The 18,852-nt window shown below is 59.0% G+C and overlaps 5 protein-coding genes across 5 annotated transcripts; all 5 read left to right on the top strand.

Annotated features, from left to right (window-relative positions):
* Positions 1-179: 179 nt before the first annotated feature.
* On the top strand, positions 180-2,045 carry LMXM_33_0175 (hypothetical protein; the record flags this gene model as incomplete). The annotated part of the gene is made up of 1 exon (XM_003878553.1): positions 180-2,045. The coding sequence occupies one exon, from the start codon at positions 180-182 to the stop codon at positions 2,043-2,045; it is 1,866 nt and encodes a 621-aa protein (XP_003878602.1).
* Positions 2,046-5,997: 3,952 nt separating this feature from the next.
* Positions 5,998-8,301, top strand: LMXM_33_0180 (conserved hypothetical protein; the record flags this gene model as incomplete). The annotated part of the gene is made up of 1 exon (XM_003878554.1): positions 5,998-8,301. The coding sequence occupies one exon, from the start codon at positions 5,998-6,000 to the stop codon at positions 8,299-8,301; it is 2,304 nt and encodes a 767-aa protein (XP_003878603.1).
* An 813-nt stretch (positions 8,302-9,114) lies between these two features.
* Positions 9,115-10,590, top strand: LMXM_33_0190 (conserved hypothetical protein; the record flags this gene model as incomplete). The annotated part of the gene is made up of 1 exon (XM_003878555.1): positions 9,115-10,590. The coding sequence occupies one exon, from the start codon at positions 9,115-9,117 to the stop codon at positions 10,588-10,590; it is 1,476 nt and encodes a 491-aa protein (XP_003878604.1).
* A 3,100-nt stretch (positions 10,591-13,690) lies between these two features.
* Positions 13,691-15,244, top strand: LMXM_33_0200 (conserved hypothetical protein; the record flags this gene model as incomplete). The annotated part of the gene is made up of 1 exon (XM_003878556.1): positions 13,691-15,244. One exon carries the CDS (start codon positions 13,691-13,693, stop codon positions 15,242-15,244), a length of 1,554 nt encoding a protein of 517 aa, XP_003878605.1.
* A 2,502-nt stretch (positions 15,245-17,746) lies between these two features.
* Positions 17,747-18,376, top strand: LMXM_33_0210 (conserved hypothetical protein; the record flags this gene model as incomplete). Its single annotated transcript, XM_003878557.1, has 1 exon — positions 17,747-18,376. One exon carries the CDS (start codon positions 17,747-17,749, stop codon positions 18,374-18,376), a length of 630 nt encoding a protein of 209 aa, XP_003878606.1.
* Between the last annotated feature and the right edge of the window lie 476 nt (positions 18,377-18,852).

The following is an 18,852-nucleotide window of genomic DNA, read 5'->3' on the forward strand; positions in this document are numbered from 1 at the left end:
GCAGCCCCCCCCCCACACGCTTCGTCTACTTGCTGTCTTCACGAGTTCGTTTTCCAAACTAGTTTCACTGCCCCCTCCCCTCCCTCCCCCATCGCTGTGTCTCCGCCGTCGTCACCATCGGACCCGATAAGCACACTTTCCGTTATCACACGTACTCGTCTTCTGCGGCGTGCGTCGCCATGTCGTCGCGGTTCTTTGGCAAACACCAAAAGACACTTCACAACAGATCGCACAGCTCCTTCGACTCGCTGCCTCGCCATGCCGCATCCCCGCCACGCCCCCCACAGTACATGGAAGCCGACAAGGCAGTGCCATCCGTATCGAAGAGCCCCACCTTTGCATCCTCCCCGCCCTCGCCAAAGTGCCCTGCGCCATGCACGCATACCATGTCGCACACAAACAGCACCGTGCCGTCCAGCAAGCTTCCTTTCAGCAACAGTGTAACTGGCAACGGAGCAGTGTTGATAGGCGCGCTTGCATCTTTCGACTCGGAGGCTCCACGGGGCAGGCCACTCTCCGTTGCTGAAGATGGTGCCACGAGCGGCAGCAGCAGCGGTCTCTCGCGTGCTGCCGTGCTGATGAGCGCCCGCGGTGACGCATCTCCGCCCTTTTCCCCGCAGCCATCTGGCTCTGTTCTAGCAGTCTTCTGCCCCCTGACTTCAAAGGCGTGGCAGTCGGGCACCATACGCGACGGCATCGCAGTCGACGCGGACATGACGTCTAAAGTTAGCACTATATCCCCGCATACAGGTCTGCAATCGCCACTCTTCTTTTCGTCGGGTTGGTCGCAGCAGAGCGTCTCGGCGGCGGCACAAGGCACGCCACCCTCCTTCATGGGTACCCCGGGGCAGTCTCTCATCAGCGCTGGGGCTGAAGACAACGACGAAGACACGGTGCACAACCGCGGCATCATGCACTCCCCCAACCACTCCGTGAGCCTTTTGTCGGCACCCAAGGCTTTCATGGCGGTCTACTCTGGGCAGTCGCCGAAGCCTTTAGCGATGAAATTCAACGGCTCGCCTGTCTTCGAGGTTTCTCTTACGACACCACCCAGCATCAGGGCGCCGCGGACGGGGGCGGCGAGGGGGGCCGGCGCCACGCCAGCTCCATCCTCGTGCTTGCCGTCGGAGTCGTTGGAGCAGTATTCGCTGTTGCGGTCTCCGATACTTCACCCTTTGACACCGCTGTCCATGTCACCCAGTGCACCTCTCTCACCGGGGTTCGGCAGCATTGCGAAGACTGAGCAGACGCAGAGTCGACTCTCGCGCCATCGCCTAGCAGCTTCAGCCGGGTCCGAGAAGCTTCCTGTGAGAAGGAGCAACGAGATGCAATCGCGCGGGGCCGCGGTTGCGTCGCCGCCGCACGCTGCTGTGCCATCCGTAAACAGTAATCGTGAAACACTCGATGATCATCTCGTCTCACCCCCGCGGCGCAGCTATTGCCGCCCACTGCCCAGCCTGAATGAGGCGTCGCTCTCGTCGTTCTTCGCCGTGCACGATGCGGGGCTCCACGCTAACCTTCCGAGTGCCCAGGCAAGCGAAGAGGATGCGGCAGATCGAGCCACCAGCGCCACTCTTCCCCGCATCTGTTCGTCCGAAGAGACGGACGCAGAGGAAGGTGTTGCTGCCGCCTTTGCTCATGATACCACGGATGATCCTTTTGAAGCCTTCTGGGACATTTCGCCTGCAGCACGGTGGGGCAGCAGCGCCACAGAGATGCCGCCTCACATCACGACATCATCAGCGCCCTTCGAAACGGGGTCTGCGTTCTGCAGCGTCACTGCCTTCGCGTCAGAGACCCATGAGAAAGACAACCATCCAAGCGAAGTGTTGAACCAGAACAACCGCCTCTCCTCTCTCTCCATGGCGAACCAGCGCAATACCATAGTGCATCGATTCTCAGCGGCACATCAGCGCAACTCAGTGAACAGATCCGCCGATACTCAGCGTACGGCGAGCAAGGCAACGACGCTGCAGCAACGCCAGCGACGTTTCTCCCTGCAACAGGAGGACACCATTGAAATCAAGCGAAGGAGCTACGTGTGAAGACACCTGTGCCCCACAGCGCTGTTCCGTTCGCTGGCCCCCCCCCCTTCCCTCTCCTCACTGTCTCTGACTGCCTTACTCAAGTTTCTTTTACTTTTTTTTTGGCCTCTTCCGTTTTTCGTTGTTTGCGTCACCCTTTGGCACACTTGGATGTTTTCTTCGCTCTCTTCTGGCGTCTGTGGTTTCTCGTTCACCATCACCACCCCCTCCCCCTTTCCCTCTCTCTTTCATAAAGTCCCTTGCGTGGGTGCGTGTGCTGGAAACGGGACCTGTCGCTCCTGTTGAATGGCTCTCTCCTTCCCTCTGCATCCCCTTCCTCCGTCAGGTGCGCCTCTCTCCCGGTGTATGCGCGGATAAGGAGGGGGTGTATGGGCGTATGGGGGCAGGGACGTGACGGGCAGACGCTGCCGAGCGACATAGATGTCGCCCCTCCCTCTCTCTCCTCCGCCGAAATGTTGTTCTCTCTCGTTGCGGTGTGGCCGCGCCCCTCTCGAAAGCGTGTGTTTGCTCTTCAGCGTCATTTTCTCTGTTTCTTGTCTATCGGCTTCCCTTAGCGTGTTGAACTCCGATGACTGCACACCGCTTTCTCTTCCCGTTCTTTTTTTTCTCTGTTCTCGCTCCTTGTGTTACACATGAGTCGAGGTGCACACGGTGCCGTCACTGCCGCAGAGCTTCTCCACTAGGTCGTCGCCAGCACCTCCTCTCTCTGTTAAGAGGCAGAAGAGTGCAGGCCTGTGTAGTCCACAGGTGGGGTGCAGCGAGACCCCCACGCCCCTTCTGAAAAAAAAAGAGGAGGCATCAACGGAGAAGACCAAAACGGAAAAGAAATGTCGCTGCTTGGCGCAGCAGCAGCAACAGCAACAGCAGCAGCAGCAGCAGCAACAGTACCGCTCTCTCCTTCTCTCCTTCTCTCTCTTGTTTTGTTTTTCTCTGTGAAGCGTTGCGCTTTTCGTTGTCTCCGTTGTGTGTGTGTGTGTGTGTGTGGCACATAAGCAAGGATTGCACGGGCGCCTCGGCTTGCTTTGCGTGTGTCTTCGTGAACGCGCGAGCAGCTCTGTTGGTTTCTTTTCAGCCCTCGCGTGACTTTTTTGGGCCTCGGACGATGGGAAGGTTCGCTGGAGATGATCGCGCTGGCGGTGTCCATCGTCGTGGATAGTCTCGCGTCTCTTCGGCTGGCCGCGCCTCTCACTCATCGCCGTTGAGTTGCCCTGGGTGTCGCCTCTTTTTTCTTTGTTTGTTTTCGTTGTTGTTCCCTTCGCTTGGTCGCCCCTCCTGGGATGTCTACTCATGTACGTGTGTGCCGCTTCTCAGCGCAAACGTCTGCTGTGTGCTGTATGTGGCTTCTTTTCACCTCTACGGTGCGTGCTTCCACTTCCTCAGCCCCTCCTCCTATTGGGTCCGCGTGTTTCCGCCGCGCAACGTTTCCTTGTGTGCTCCAACGCACTCAATTAACGCGGTGCTTATATATGTAGGCAGGTGGTAGAGAGAGAGATGGGAGGTTGGGGAGGAGGAGGGGGGTCGCACCCCGTCGCAGCGGCTGCCCCTTTCCTCTTCTCAGACGAACACAAGCACGCACAGATTCACACAGCTCATGAGCGCAGTCGCACACGCACGAAATTGCAGAAACAAACCGTCAGTTGAGGTTCTCCAGAGGCGCGCGTGCGTCATGGTGCGCGCTCCGGGTATTGGGGATGCGGTCACGCGCGCCTCTGCTTTCGCACTGCTGGTCTCGCTCCTTTTGCTTGTTTTCGTCTACGGTGCCTTTTTCACGTTGCTCTGTGTGCGTGTGTGCGTGTGTGTGTGCATGTATGCCTGTATTGCCTGTTTACTTCGTTGCGTATTTTCGTCTCTTTGCATCTGGGTCTTTCCTCATCCCTGGCGCACGCCTGCTCGCTCTTTGTGTGTGTGCCCCTCCCTCTCTTTTTTCTTCGTTTTTTCCCCCGTTGTGTGTGGCTCCCTTCTGTGCTTGTCTGTGGGTGGATTGTTTTCCGTACGGGATCACACGGTAACCCCCCTCCCCCTCCCCCACGTTCCGCTCGTTTGAATCATGAAGGGCTTAAATCCAAACATAACATTTAAAAAGGTAAAGACTTGTGCCAGATGGAGAGATGCGACCTGCGGATCTCGCTCGCAAACAAAAGTGAGGGAGCGAGTAACGTGGTGAGGGGAAAAGTAGCAGCGAAGACGTGCGCTCAGGCGTCTTCCGCAACCGGTGCTGCAATCTTTGCTTCTGTATCTCGGAAGGGTTTCGTTTCACGTGGGCGTTTCTGGGCGTTTGTGTTTTGAGTTGATGTGCATCGTGCTGATGTCGTGTGACCGCTTTTTTCTCTTGTCTCACGCCACTCTCTGCCATTTGACGCAGCTCACACGTCGAACGCATCCACCTCTCATAGATGCGGCCCTGTGCCTTTCTATTTTTTCTTTTTCCCCCTAAGTTTTCTCGGATGCTTCTACGGACCCCTGCCTTGACCCCCCCCCTCTCTCTACGCGCCGCCACATGTTACAGCTCTGTGCTCTCGTCAGCCTCTCGGCTTTCGCTCGCTAATATGCCGCCTCTCTCTAGATCCTCCCGCTCTGCCTCCCCTGCATCCGCGCACACGTGTGCGGGAGTCATTCCCTCCCTTCCTCCACATTCCCGTCGGTCTGCCAGTGTGCGTGTGCTGTGTGTTCGCGATGGGGGGCAGGGGTGATGGGCAGTGAGGTGCTGAGACACACGACTTGATGTTTGATTTTTTTTTTCGTATTTTTAATGTTTCCTTTTTGCGTGTGTATGGTGTACGGGTATGCTGCGTTGCGTTGCTCTCTCTCTTCCTCTCGCTATCGATTTTCGCTCCCGCTACACGTCTTCTCTCCTCTCTTCAAGTTTCCATGCTTGAGTGTCGCCTTGTCTTGCTTTCCCCCGTTTGCTGCGCTTCGCTCTCTCTCTTCGCGTCTTTGCGTTGCTCGCTCAACAAAGTACGGATACCATCATGAGCCTGGTGTTCCTCGGAACGGGCTTCGTAAGCACGGCGCCTGCTTGCAGGTGCCCCCACCTCCCTCCATCCTTACTCTCAGTGCCCTCGCATCGTTCTCCTTAGTGCGGCGGCGTAATCGGCGCATGTGTGAAGAGCTGGCCAGCTCAGGGGCCGGGGAGGAGAGGGGGAGGGTTGGAGTTGATGCAGAGGGAGGCGGCCCTGCGTGGGTGGACATCTGCTGTGCATGTGTGTGTGTGGGTGTTTATGGGAGGTTGTCCCCCCCCCCCAAAGTCGCCCACTCCACCTCTCCTCTTATTCATCTCCCCACCCACCCAAAGAAACGAAGCGAATCGGTACAACGCCGAGGTGCGCGAGAGATGGCGTACACACGGACTCGATGCGATGTCCCGTGCATCACCTGTGGACCCCCTCGCTTTCTCTCCCCTCTACTCCCACGGCCTCATGTTGCACTGCCCAGCTCACTTCCTCATTACGGCACACACACACACACACCACCTTCCCCTCTCTCGCTTGGCACGTCATCTATTCGGCGGTACCGACGGGCACCGGCACTGTCGAGTACACTCCCAGGACACGTCGCGCGCACACACACACATAGCTGACGATTGTGCAGGCGAGCGTCAGTGTGCTATCTAATAGCGCTGACGTCGCAGTTGCTTCGTTGGAGAGAGAGAGAGACGGCAGTAGCCACGCACCAACAGCAGCAAGCGGCGGAGGGAGAGAGAGAGTTCCGTCGCAGTAGGACTCACTGCCGCACGCGCACCATATCTGATAGGTAAAGCTAGTCAGTGGGAATGAGGTCTGCGACCGCGTTGCATGCTGCGCGAAGGTGCACACGACGCACGCGGCTGTCGGTCATGAGTGCATATGTAATCCCTCGTCGCTGCTGCGCCTCCGCCTCCGCCTTCCCCTCTTCACCTCTGTCCGTCTCAGCGGTGGACGCGCCAACTCTGCACCCAAGCGTCGCATCCGCTCACATGCACGCCAGCTACCTCCTGGCGCAGCTCTTGAGCGCGGAGATGCCATCCACACTGGAGGCGTTTGCGTCGCTGACGGAAGAGTGGTGGGGGCTTGTCGAGCGGCTGGTGCAACTGCCGGTGGTCGCTGCCGATCTGGGCCAGTTACTGTTGGAAACTGCACACACAGACGGGGCCCAGCGTGATCATGGCAGCGCAGAGTTCGAGGAAAAGGTTATTGCGCAGTGGGAGGAATGGGTCTGGTCCAGTGTCCCTCGCACGGTGCCCGCCCCTGCTGCACGCGAGGCAGCTGTAAGCGAAAGTGCTTTGCCTGTTTCCCCTCCCGACATCCTCTCCTTTACGCAGTTTGCGGATCTTCTGCACTCTTACGACCGCTATCGTCTAGGGGTCCGCTGGGGTGCGTCCCGCAACAGCGGAGACTGGGCCTCACATGGAGGGGCCGCCGCTGCCGCTGCCTACTACCGCCGACGTTACTTCCTCCACCCGTGGCACGGCATGCACTGCCCTGCCGGCTCGGCCGAGCAAATGCCTTACGTGCATGTTCTTCAATGGATGTTGGCGCGGAAAGGAGGCAGTGCCGAGGCGTTGCCAACCGCGGCAGAGCTGTGGGAGCGCCACCGCGCACTGGAACCGTTCCAGCCATCCTCGTCTTCGTTCAAGGCCTTGGATGTGTGCTGTCAGAGCGGCTACGTGTCGGACTTGCTCATCCGCGCTGGGGCCGGGGTCGTGGTGGCAGCCGATGCCGACCCTGCCGCACTCGCCAACGCAGAGTCTACGTATCATGAGTGCGTGCGTGAAGGCGGAGGGAGAAGCCGGAATGCTGTACTGTACACCCGCCGCTGTGAAGGGTTGCCTCGGCCAACAGCGACGCGCGCCGGCCGTAGCAGCAGCACCCCGTCCACGCCACAGAGAAGTGGTGCCTGTGCTAACGTTGGACCTGGAGTGCAGTCGACGAGCGCGTCCGCGGCTGAGCGGCGGCGCCGGCGGGCCAGGGAAGAGGGACGCGGCTACAGCGGATTGACCTGGCCCAGCGAGGAGAGATCCGTCTCGGGCGTCGAGAGCGCGGACGCTGACGCTTCCGCTGGTCCATTTGATGTACTGTACATTCACCCTCCGAGCGCAGTATCCATCTGGCCGGTCGCAACGACGGAGCAATTCAACCTGCGCAAAACGATGTGGTGGCGCAAGCTGAATTACAGTGCGGAAGCCGAGGGGCTGGACGCAACGCTTCTCCTTCCGTATCTGCCGTGTACTGCGGCGCCAGCACTCGCACGACACAACCCTCTCGCCACGCGCTCCGGCCTTGAGCGGGCGCTTGATACACTTCGTGCGGATGTGACGGAGCGCAGCGCGGCTGCGTCCCTGTCTGGTGACGAGCCACCGCGTAGCGGCGCCCTCCTCACCGATGAAGGGTACGTAGTGCTGGTACTACCTCGAACCTATGACACCAACCTTCTGCTGCGCGGCGAGATGCTTGAGACACCTTCGTTGGCGGACTGGGTGGTATCGCAGCTGGACGGCTACTACGATCTGATCCTCCGTCGACGCTGCGGTACGCACGCTCCCCTTTCGGTGAGCAACGCCGCGCCGTCGTCGAAAGGGGTGGATAGCATGCTTCTAGGGGTCTTCCGTGCTGCGCAACGCCGAGTCGAGGGAGCCGCGAGTGGCGCGTGTGCCCAGTGGGCTGCGGAGTTGCAGCGCGTCTCCCGGGAGGAGATGTGGCACGATGTGCTAGTGCTGCGCAAGAACCGGGCAATGGCCCGTCGGTGCGCCGCTCGGCATACGGAGGGCTTGGGGCAAGACAGGGCGGCGGCCGCCGGCGCGGTGCAGTGGGAGGACTCTTTCGAGTATAACGAGTACTACCCGCGCGGTACGGTTCCACACACAAGCCACCACTGGACCGCCCTGGTCCCCACCTACTCGTATCTCGAGGAGGACTTCTACGAGACTCCGAGTGCCGCGCGCAACTTCTTGGCGGTGGGTCATCCCGTCTCCGCCAACTCGGCAGTGACTGTCGGCTACGGTGTGCCTGGCGGCGCGACTCCAAGGGCCGCAGCAGCGGGGGAGCACGACCAAGGAACCGATGGTGTGACAGAAGCATCACAGCTGGCGTCTGCGAACTTCCACGCCGTCTTTGCGGAAGAGCTGCGCACGCGGCGTCGCTCGAAGCTGCGCAAGCTGGCCCTGAGTCCACTGGAGCGGCAGGAGTGGTATATCGATGAGAAGCTGGTGAAATCGAGTGCTGCCAAGCTGGAGCTGCTCAAGGAACTCTCCAAGTGGGACCTGAAGGACTACGACAAGTGAAGAGGAGAGAGTTACGGATAAGTGACGCACGAGCGCGTTGGATGAATCCCGTGCATGTCAGTGCGCCTGCTTGTGTGTGTGGGGAGGTGCGTGTAGGGGGTTGCTGGCCTCTTCGTTCACTTCCCTAATGCCACCTCTGCGCGTTCTCTTCACAGAGTTCAGGTAATGGTTTATCTTGCTTGCTTGTGCTCGTGTGTGGGCAAGTCTGCAACGGCAGTGCTGCGGAAGGCGGATGTGCGGATGGGTGGGAGGGAGGGGAGGGAGGGTTGAACACCGCAGCAGGAGCCCACGCCGCCACCTCTTCGCTCCTCTCCTCTGTCCCCACCACACCGTCCGCATTTCCTTGTGTGCGGGCTCTAAGCCTCTGCCACCCCGACACAAACGCACAAAGGGCCAGAGAAAGAAAAGAATGTATTCGCGTGGTTTGTGGTGCAACGAGAACCCTTCAGCTGACACGCGTGTCATCGTGCCGCGTGTCTTTGCCTTCGTTGCCCGCCTCTGCCTCTACTTGTAGCATTGCCCATGTCTCGGTTGATTGTGCCACTCCTCACGCTCCGCTCTTCCCTGTCGTCGTGCGCGCGACCGCCCGTGCCATTCCTTCCCCATCTACTCCCTTTTCAGCAACATAGTATCACCACCTTTCGATCTGTGCCCTGCCCCTGCCCCTCCCTCCTCGCATTCTCCGCCCATCCCCTCCACCACTCCCAGCGCCACTGCTCATTCAATCATCTAAAGCCCTCCCCGCTCTCTCCCTCACATACGCTTTATATATCTCACTTTCTGCACACGACCACACACACACGCATCACAGCCATGACGGAGGAGATTGTCGCCCCTGCTGTGCCGCAGTTCGAGAACGGCGAGCCCAGTTTCGAATACGATCACATCTTCCGTTGCTTCAAGGAGAGGGGCAACGGCCTGCTCTTCCGGATGGTCAACACGACGCAGAAGAAGTGGGCCTTCTACAACGACACGGCGGACACCATCATGCAGGTCAGAGGCCGTTTCAGCCCGGATTGCAAGGTCGAGAAGCTCAACCGCGCCCGCGCGACACAGGTGCCCATCGGCACGGAGGAACACCCAGACCTGTTCGAGACGGTTGTGACACTGGAGGTGCACCCCTTCGCGACCGAGCCGTTCATCAAGGGTGACGTGAACGGGTTCGAGCTGGAGTTTCACACAGAGCAGATTCCGGTGAACGACGTGAAGTTCATGAACCGCCACCGCATCTTGCCGCGCTACGACAAGGTGTACAAGTGCTTTAAGAACGAGGGCAACGGTCTGTTCTTCCGCCTTGTGGATGAGAAGGACAACAAGTGGTACTACTACAACGACACGCACGAGTTCCGTATGACGGCCACGGTAAGCTTCCCCAGCGCGGACGAGGTGAAGCCGCTCGGCAACACGGAGACGGTGCCGGTGCAGGACGATGGCAGCGAGGTGGCCTACCAGATCACGGTGGAGCCAGGCAATGCGGAGCCGTTCATTGAGGGCGTGCCCGCCTCGTACCACCAGACGTTCAACGCGAACCCGATCGACGAGAACTGCCTGGACCCGAAGGATGTCCAGTACATCAACGGCGAGCCAGACAGCAGCATCATCGACCCCAGCCAGTGCAAGGTGTACAAGTGCTTCAAGGAGAACGGCAACGGGCTGCTTTTCCGCCTTGTGGACGAGAAGGCCGGTCGGTGGGCCTTCTACAACGACACGCATGAGTATCTGATGAAGCCCAAGGTCCGCTTCTTTGGCGGAGCGGCCGTGGTGCCCGGACCGGACGCGCAGGTTTCGCCCGACCCGGACGAGGAGGACACGGCTGTGGTCTGTGTGGAGATCCCACCATGCGAGACGCGCCTGTTTATCGAGGGCCGCCCTGCAAAGTACGAGGTGTCCGTGGTCGCCGACAGCATCAACAAGACCGTGGCAGAGGAGAGCCCGGAGTTCGTTAATGGTGAGCCCGACCGCAAAGTCGTGAACTACGACGCCGTCTTTCAGTGCTTCAAGGACAAGCCAGAGGCCCGACTCTTCCGCCTCGTCGACTCCAACCGCCAGCAGTGGGGCTTCTACAATGACACCACCGACGTCTTCTTCGTCGCACGATTCACCTTCGACGCCGAGGGCAAGGTCCGCGCCATGGGCGAGACGAAGAGGGAGCAGAACAGCGACAACGAGACCGAATACCTTGTCTCCATCCCACCGATGGCAACGGCGGCGTTTGTTCAGGGCGACGTGAGAGGCTTCAAGTCGCAGTTCACTGGCAAGCGTAGGACGTCCGTGCCGACACCTGCGTAGAGATGCGCTCTCGTGGTCCAAGGGAACTTGTGTAAACCACAACCCTGTGCACTCTCCACCTCCAATACGCGCGACGGAAGTGAGCGCAGTCGCGGCGGCGTGTGGAGCGTGAGTGTGCGATGTTAAGTAGAGGAGGGGAGGAGGGGGAAGGTGAGCAGACAGGGGAAAGAAAAGGTGTGTGTGTGGGGGGTGGGTCGTGGATGTGGCGCTTCCCACACATCTCTGGATTCGGTGCTTTTCCCGCCCAGCCCTCCCTCTCTCCCACCTCCTACCGCGTTGAAACAGGCGAACGCACAGGGCCGCCGTCCCCCTCCTCTTCTCTCTTTATTTCTGTTTCTTGCTGGTCTTTTTCCTCTCCTTGTCTTTGGTAGTCCCGCCTGTGCGCCTTAGCTCGCAGGCTTGCGCGCCCGCCATGCTCTTCCTCCCCCCTTGCAAACACGGCAGGGTCGCGAGCAAGCCGATAGAACGGAGGGTCCAAGGGCAGATCGCACGCACAGACAGACACCCCCACTCACTCCCATCAGCTCGATCAATGGGGTAGAACAGCCAAGCATGGCAGTGATACGATGGCGAGTGTGTTTGTGTGTGTGTGTGTGCGCGCGCATGCCTTTGTGATAGTGCGCTCATCTTTGAAGTTGATGCCTGTGCAGACTTGGATGTTTGCTTCGCCTTCTCGTCGACGGCAAGGCTGTACGGATGGGGCCTGAGGCAGACGACGGACGATATACACATTGATGTCATCCGGATCTTGAGCTTCTCCTGCCCCCATCCCCCATGCATTCTCTTCCTCCGCTTCTTTCATTTTCTTGATACTCCTTGTTCTCACGTGCCGCGTCCACCGCTATCGAAGTAGTGTATAATATTACGTGCGTATGTATATATATATATATACATCTGTATGTATGTATGTGTGTGTGTGTGCTCGTATATGTGCATCTCATCCCTGTTTCTTCCTGTTGTTGCTGCAACTCACCCTCTCTGCCTCTCTCTCGCTCATGTACACCGATACGCGCCGAGGTGAGCGCACGTATCGGCAGGCGAGCGTGCAGTCGCACACACCAGACACGTCTACGACACGCCCTTGCTGAGTACCACACAACAGGATACTTGTGCATTATTTGTCTTTGTATTTTCCTTTTTTCCCTCTGCGTTTTTCTTCTCCACTTCATAGTTGCGACGCATCAAGATGGGGTCTCACCGCCTCCACCTCCACCTCCACCCACCCACGCACCCACCCACTTGTGCGTGCGTGTGAGAGAGATATTCGTTTCTCCTGTTCGTTCTCTCTTTCTTCAAGCTTCCGTCGTCTCCCGAAATTTCCCCCCTCTCCGTCGGTGTGCGTCGGTGTGTCGATGTGTGGCCGGGCTCTTCGTCTTTCGCTGGAGGCACCCGCCTTTCTGGTCTTCTCGCACTCCGTTCCTCTTGCCTTCGGCAATTTCCTGTGTTCTATTGGATCTGCATAATGTGCATCCACGGCTTGCCTGGTAAGCGAGGCACACTGCGACGTGACTAAATCCCCCTCCCCAACTCCTTGGCCCACCGTGTACGCACACAAAATCGTGGCTGACCCTCCCGCTTCTCCTTCCCTTCATCGTGTTCAGCGTACCTTGTTATCATGTTGTTCTGGCTGTTGGGTGAGCGTGCGTGTGCGAGGTATGTTATGTGCGAGAAGGGGGCAGAGAGTGTGTCGGTGTGCCGCCCCTCATCCCTCTTCATTCCACTCATCTATACCTCCTCCCCACCGCCCATCTCCTCTCGACTTTCTCCGTCTTTGTGTCAAGCGGATGCCATCACAGCGCGACGGCTCGCAGAACGGACTGAGTAAGGAAGCCTAAATCACGGATCGGCGATCCGCTCTCGCACACACGTGTAGACGTAAGCAAGGCGCGCGCACACACACACACACGTGCAAGAAGCGAAAGGAAGAAATCGAAGCAGTGCAAGCAGGGCGAGAGGGGTGGGGTGGTGTGCTTGGGGGAGGGGGAGGGGGGCAGCTGAAGCGTGACTGTGGACATCAAGAAGGCGGTCAGCTGCCGAAAAAAGACAGTCAAGCCGGCGTCTGGCGCTCTGTCATCCGCCTATAAGTGTTCCGCCCGGCTGCTTTTTGCAAGTCGCGCCCTCCCCCAGCCGCCTTCTCACCTCTGCCATGTGTGCGGAGCGGCCCATTGCAAATACTCGCACCCACGGCCTAGGTGCCTCGTCTCCCTCCCGCCCCTTCTCCACTTACTCGTCTCCCGCTCTCTCTTCACCGCCCCTGTCCGTGCGAATTGGACCAAAGCTACAAGAACAGCGAAACGAGAACTTTTTTGGACACAAGAGTCCACGAAGGCAGAGAAGGCGAGGATCGCACACGCACACGCGCGAAACGAAAGTCACCGCCAGGCACTTCGCCGCTCGAATCTCCCTTCCCCCCCCCCACCCTCCTACACTCTCTCCGAGCATTTTGTTGCCGCTTGTATTGGATCTCCTAGTCGAACAGCCGAGGTACGTAGGGTGCTCACGCAACTGCAGCAGCGGTGAGGATCAGCCCACGAGCTCGTCTGTTCGACTGCCGCGGTTACGCGCCTGTACGTGTGTGTGTGTCTCTCTCTGCCGAGTAGGAGCCACAAGCTTACCTTCGTGGAGACAATAAGCAGGCAGAGAGACAAACGACGGTAAAAGGAGGGACGAGCTACCCACCGACATCCGCACACTGTCCTACACGCAATCACGCGCACACGGATCAAAGTCCACAGCACACGGCAAGCAGAAAACCAAACGCTCACCCCCCCTTCCCACTCTGTGTCTCCTCCTCTCTTGAGAAGGCGCACACAGACAAGCATTTTGATCATCTGCCGTGAAAGGGTAGACAGAGCCGCATCTCTCCGTCACAGTGCGACCCGACTCGCCGCAGATCTCGCACAGCTTCGTTGTCTTCTACAGATTTTCCCTCTGCTTGCCAGCGCACACATAGACGCGCTTGGCAACTTGAAGGGAGATAGAGACTAGACGCAACACTGCAGCCGCTCTCAGGCTCGTTGGCTTTGTTGCATTATTTACTTCTAAGGGAGGCGCGCGCCTCTGCAGCTGCGCTGCGCCAAATTCGACAGCGGACTGGACGATGACGGAGCTCGTGCCATCAGAGGCGGTACGATTCGCCAACGGCGAACCTCTTTGTGCGTACCAGGAGTGCTACCGATGCTTCGACGGCCGCGACATTCTCTTCCGCCTGGTGAACGTGGAGAAGAAGCAGTGGTTCTTCTACAACGACACCACAGACACGATTGCGCATGTGCGTGCCGTGTTTTATCCCGGAAGTGTGATCCGACCGCTGCAGCGAGCAGTTATGCACGTCGTCCCTGGCCCCACCGGCGTAACGGACGAGACATGCTCGATCGATGTGACGCTGGACATCCAGCCGGGGTTTACGGAGTCGTTCATTGAGGGCGAGCACAAGGGGTTTCAACTTGACTTTCGAACAGAGACCGCGCCGACAAAGGAGGTCATCTTCGAATGCAGCCGGCCGACGGTGTCATACGACAGGATTTACCGCTGCTTCAAGAACGGCAACGGGCTGCTATTCCGCCTGGTGGACGAGCGCGTGCGTCAGTGGTTCTTCTACAACGACACTCGTGACTTGATGATGAAGGTGACCGTGACGTTTGCGAATAGCGCAGAGGTGCGCCCACTGGGATGCACAACACTTGGGGTGCCGCATGCCGACACCGCACCCGAGAGCGTCGTCTACACCCTCCTCATCGCGCCTGGGTGCACCGAGCCGTTCATTGAGGGAAATCCAGTGACATACACGCTGGAGTTTGCCGCCGAGCCGGTTGGTGCTCCAGTCACGGCTGCCGTGGAGGAGCCGGTGCAGTATCTGCACGGCTGCCCCGACGTCGCCGTCATACCGCACCAGACGCACGTGTTCAAGTGCTTCAAGGAGCACGGCAACGGACTTCTGTTCCGTGTCGTCGACGATGTAAACACAATTTGGGCTTTCTACAACGACACACCAAACTACGTGATGACTGCTAATATGCGCTACCCGAGCACGAGCGACATACGTCTTGCTCCGGGCGTGCAGGTGATCGCCGACAGCGAGCGCGAGGGCGGTTTTGTTGCAGCTGTCGAGGTGCTGCCCCTCGCGACAGTGCCATTCCTCGTCGGCGCGCCGGAGCAGTACGAGTTGGCCTTCGCAGCCACCCCTGTCGCTCCTCTGACGCCGTTGCCGACCATCCCAGCGGAGCCGAGTTCCCCACCTCAACTTGCCGACGCAACGAATGTGGCTGCGATGGTGCCTCCGGCGCTGCCGGTACCCGAAGAGGCGCCCGTATACTGCAACAGCGGGCCGGATCTCACTGTGATGCCAAACATCGATGAAATCTACAAGTGTTTCAAGGACTATGGGAACGGGCTCGTATTCCGCCTCGTGGACAAGGTTCAACGCCGCTGGGCCTTCTACAACGACACCACCGACGTTGTAGCCTTGGTGAGGGTGCAGTTCTCCGCCGGTGCGCACATTCAGCCGCTGGGGCACACAGTGCTGGGCTGCGACCTAGAGACCGGTAGCGTCCTTCACGAGCTCCGCGTGAATCCGCTCGAGACAGCACTCTTCGTCGAAGGGGATGTAGACATCTTCACCACAAAGTTTGTGGCTGAGCAAATACGGACCTGATGGCCTCCTACCCCGTCTTCGGGCGCTGTGGAGAGTCAAGCGAGAGAGGGAAAGAGAGCATTGTTGCCTAGTGCTCCACTGTCGAGGTAGAGACGATGCGGAGTTTCGCTGCCCCCCCCTCCTCCCACGCTAAGCAACCATCGTCCATACCTGCCAGACACACGCACACGCGCGGGGACACATTCCTGTGCTGACCCCTTTTCTCTTTCTTTCTCCCTCCCGCGCCCCTCGCTCTCACAAACTTATTCCTTGCACGACATCTAATGTTGGTGTGTAGTGCCGTTCACGGTGAAGACGACAGCATCGTCTTGGTCGGGGCTGCCGCTTGTCCTCCTCGTCGGTCTTCTCGCTCTCCTTCGTGTGTTTTTTGTTCTGCATTCTTTCCTGTCTCTGACGCGTCTGCGTGGCAATCGTGGTTTGTGTGTCCGGTGCCTCACCTCCCCCGCTACCTCTCATGTTGCCTCAGAACCTCCTCTCGCCCTTGCGTCTCACCTTCTTGCAGATGAGGAGTCGCCACGCGGTGCCGCTGAAGCATAAGCGAAACAACGCGGCATCGCGCAGACCACATCCTCTACCCTGCCGTTGGGTAGCGGTCACTCGAGTGAGTGTCCGGGCTACGGCAGTTTGTTGATTGGTGGTGGGGTGTGCGGCAGTGTGCGTGGCTGAAAGGAACATAGACGCTTTCTGCGGCCCCCGAAAAAAAATCTGAAAAGGCCGCGAGTTTGTGATCGCACGCGCACACAGAGGAGTCGGCTGTCGTCTCGCTTGACAGCACCATGAGTCTGCTCCGCTTTGGGTTGTCTTATCCGCGCTGTTGTGTGAATTCGTTAGCGGGATGGGGGACTGTACGGGTGATCATGCGTGTCTCTCGGACGGCCCTCTCATTCCGCGGATGGCCTCCTCCCCTCTCCCTCCCTCTTCTGTGGCTGTGTTTCTTCTCTGTCTGTATTTCTGGGAACTGTCCTCCCCTTCCACCACCCCCCCCATACGTGTCTGCTTGCCTACCTTGGTGTTGAACTCGTTCTTTAACCATGTGCCCCGCAGTGGAGGAGTTTCATGAGCCTCTACGCCTTGTGTCCCTCCTCATGGTCAGGCGTCTCGCTCGGTTGCCGTTTATCCTTTCTCCGTATCGATGCAAGTGAGTGTCTATCTAGATGGGTAGCCGCGCCGCGAACCCTGTCGGGCTCTTCTGTGCGGCGGCGCACTTCGTCACCGCCGCCTGAGGCCAAAAATGTATGTTTACTCTGTGATGAGGCGTGTCTGCGCCCTCCCCCATCCTCTCTTGTTCTCTGTTTTGGTTGTGCTTCGCTTCTGTGTGTTGTTGCTGTAGAGCTATTGCTGATGCTGCTCTTCTCGCTCCAACTGGAGAGGGTGGGAAGCTGCGTGAGAAGGAGTGTGGAAGGCAGCGGTGTGTGTTGTTGGGGGGTGATGTAGACGTGCGTGACAATGGCCGCGGTGAGGGCACAGGCCAGACGGTAGGGGTGGGGCTGGGGAGTGGGGGCTGCGCCGCAGCGCCGGCCCAAAATTCGCGGCGCATGTGCAGCAGGATTGCCTCCTCCTTGAAACTGGATGAAGTGATGTATGCATATTGCTGTAGCTGTGAAGGCTTCCACTCTCACAATTAACGACGCTACCCTCTCTCTGTGGCGCTGTCGAGGTGCCTCCGCCTCACCCCTCACCCCCCCCCCAAGAAGCGATGGGTCCGTCACTGGTACAGCAATTTGGGTGACGTTGTGTCCTGACCTTGCCTCTCTGTTTCGTCGCGCGTGCCCTCACCTTCCCTCCCTCCCTCTGTAGCAGTCGTGAATGCACTGAGAGCCGCTCTTCTCTCGTCGTTGTTTTTATCTTTGTCTAGTTATCAAAGCTCTACCTCTCGCACGCGTGCACCGGTGTACGCGCTCTGCGCACGTGGTGAAGAGTGCCCCCAACGCCGCGCCACCTCTTCTTCCCTTGGTGCCACACTCCACGCCAACGCGCGCTCAGTTGGTAGGGATAGGCAAAGGGAAGTCGTAATGCCATCTCGGCACAAACGGCGCGCATGTCGATATCGGGAATCTTCGGGTGCTTGCATTGGACGCTGTCCGTGGCCGTTTGTGTTTGGCGCGACTCTTTCCGCTTCTCTCTCCATTCTCCAGGCTTCTCAACCCACGTGCCATCACCGCCGTGTCTTTGCGCGACTCGCCCCCCCCCCTCCCCGTCTCCCACAAGCCGGTGCAACTGTTGTCGGTCTCACCGTTTCTCGCAGGTGCGCAAACAACCTCTAAACTCTGGCCTTCGTCAAAAAAAAATCATATCCTCGCCAAAGGCAGTGCATTGCACGCGTTACTTCCTGCTTCGCTGAGGACGTCTCCTCCCCTGTTGACTCCCCCTCTCTCCTATCTGTCACCTTCCCACGCGCAACCGCCGCCCACTTCGCCTCCCCCCTCCTCCGAGCCTCACACGCCTGCACATTTTGGTGCAGCCTGTCTCTGACATTGACGTTCGGCGTATCCCTTGGCAAACATGTCCACCAGCAGCCCATTGGCGCCCCCTATCAGCTGGGCACAGCGCCCCGAGTACGTCCTCATCACGATCCCGCTGCAGGACACCACGAGTGTTTGTGTGGAGATCAAAGATGAGGGTAAGGAGCTACGCTTCGCCTGCAGCTCGCCCGAGCACAAGCAGTACGCGTGCACAATCCACTTCTACGGTGCGATATCCTCCGAGGAGAGTCAGCACGTGGTGCGGCCGCGTCAGATCGAGCTGAAGCTGCGGAAGAAGTTCTCCAAGTCACTTGAAGACGCCAACGACGACGAGGTGGAGTGGCCGCGGCTGACCAAGGAAAAGGTCAAGTACCCCAACATCACCATCGACTGGTCTAAGTGGAAAGACGAGAACGACGACGAATGCGCTGCAGATGACTTGGGGGACTTCGGCCTCAGCGGCGGCGACGCAATGGACGGGCAGTACTCGGAGATGCTCAGTCAGCTGATGCAGGCACAGGGTCAGAGGGACGCAGAGGAGTCGGCAGGCCTTCCGACCGGCACCATTCCTGCATTTGGCTCCGCGCGAGGGCAGGAGGCCACTCACGGCACATCTGCGGGAGCCGGAGATGACGACGGCGACATGCCGCCGCTAGAGGAGGACACGTGAAGAGGGGCGGACAGCCTTCTCTATGGACCTGTGGCAGCTCTCTGCCGCTGCAGCGACGCCACCTCATATCGGGTCGTTTCTCGCTACTTCCCCCCCCCCCTCCGCCCTCCTTTCACGTGCACGTGTAGTGGTGTGGGTAGCAGCGCAGATTGCGCGAGGTGCACAGCTTGTAAGAAGAAAGGCATGTTCCTTTGATGCGTCGTCACCCCTATTACCACCCGATCCCGCCCACGCACGCAAAAGGGGTGAAGCGGTGCGCAAAGGAAGGCCTGCAGCTCTCACGAGTCACGTTTTGCACAGGACTCGTTGCGAAAAGGCAAGCTGAGAGCGTCTTGACTGTGCCACCGCCGCCACCACCACCGGCTGGAGCGCGTGGCCCAGTTCTGCGCCCACCCCCGCTCCCCCAGCGTGACCATCACAGGGATAAGGATGCACCGACACACGCACAATATATATATGTGTATGTGTTGATACAG

The sequence above is a fragment of the Leishmania mexicana genome, chromosome 33, assembly GCF_000234665.1.
Source record: "Leishmania mexicana MHOM/GT/2001/U1103 complete genome, chromosome 33".
In the NCBI taxonomy this organism is placed as follows: Eukaryota; Euglenozoa; class Kinetoplastea; order Trypanosomatida; family Trypanosomatidae; genus Leishmania; species Leishmania mexicana.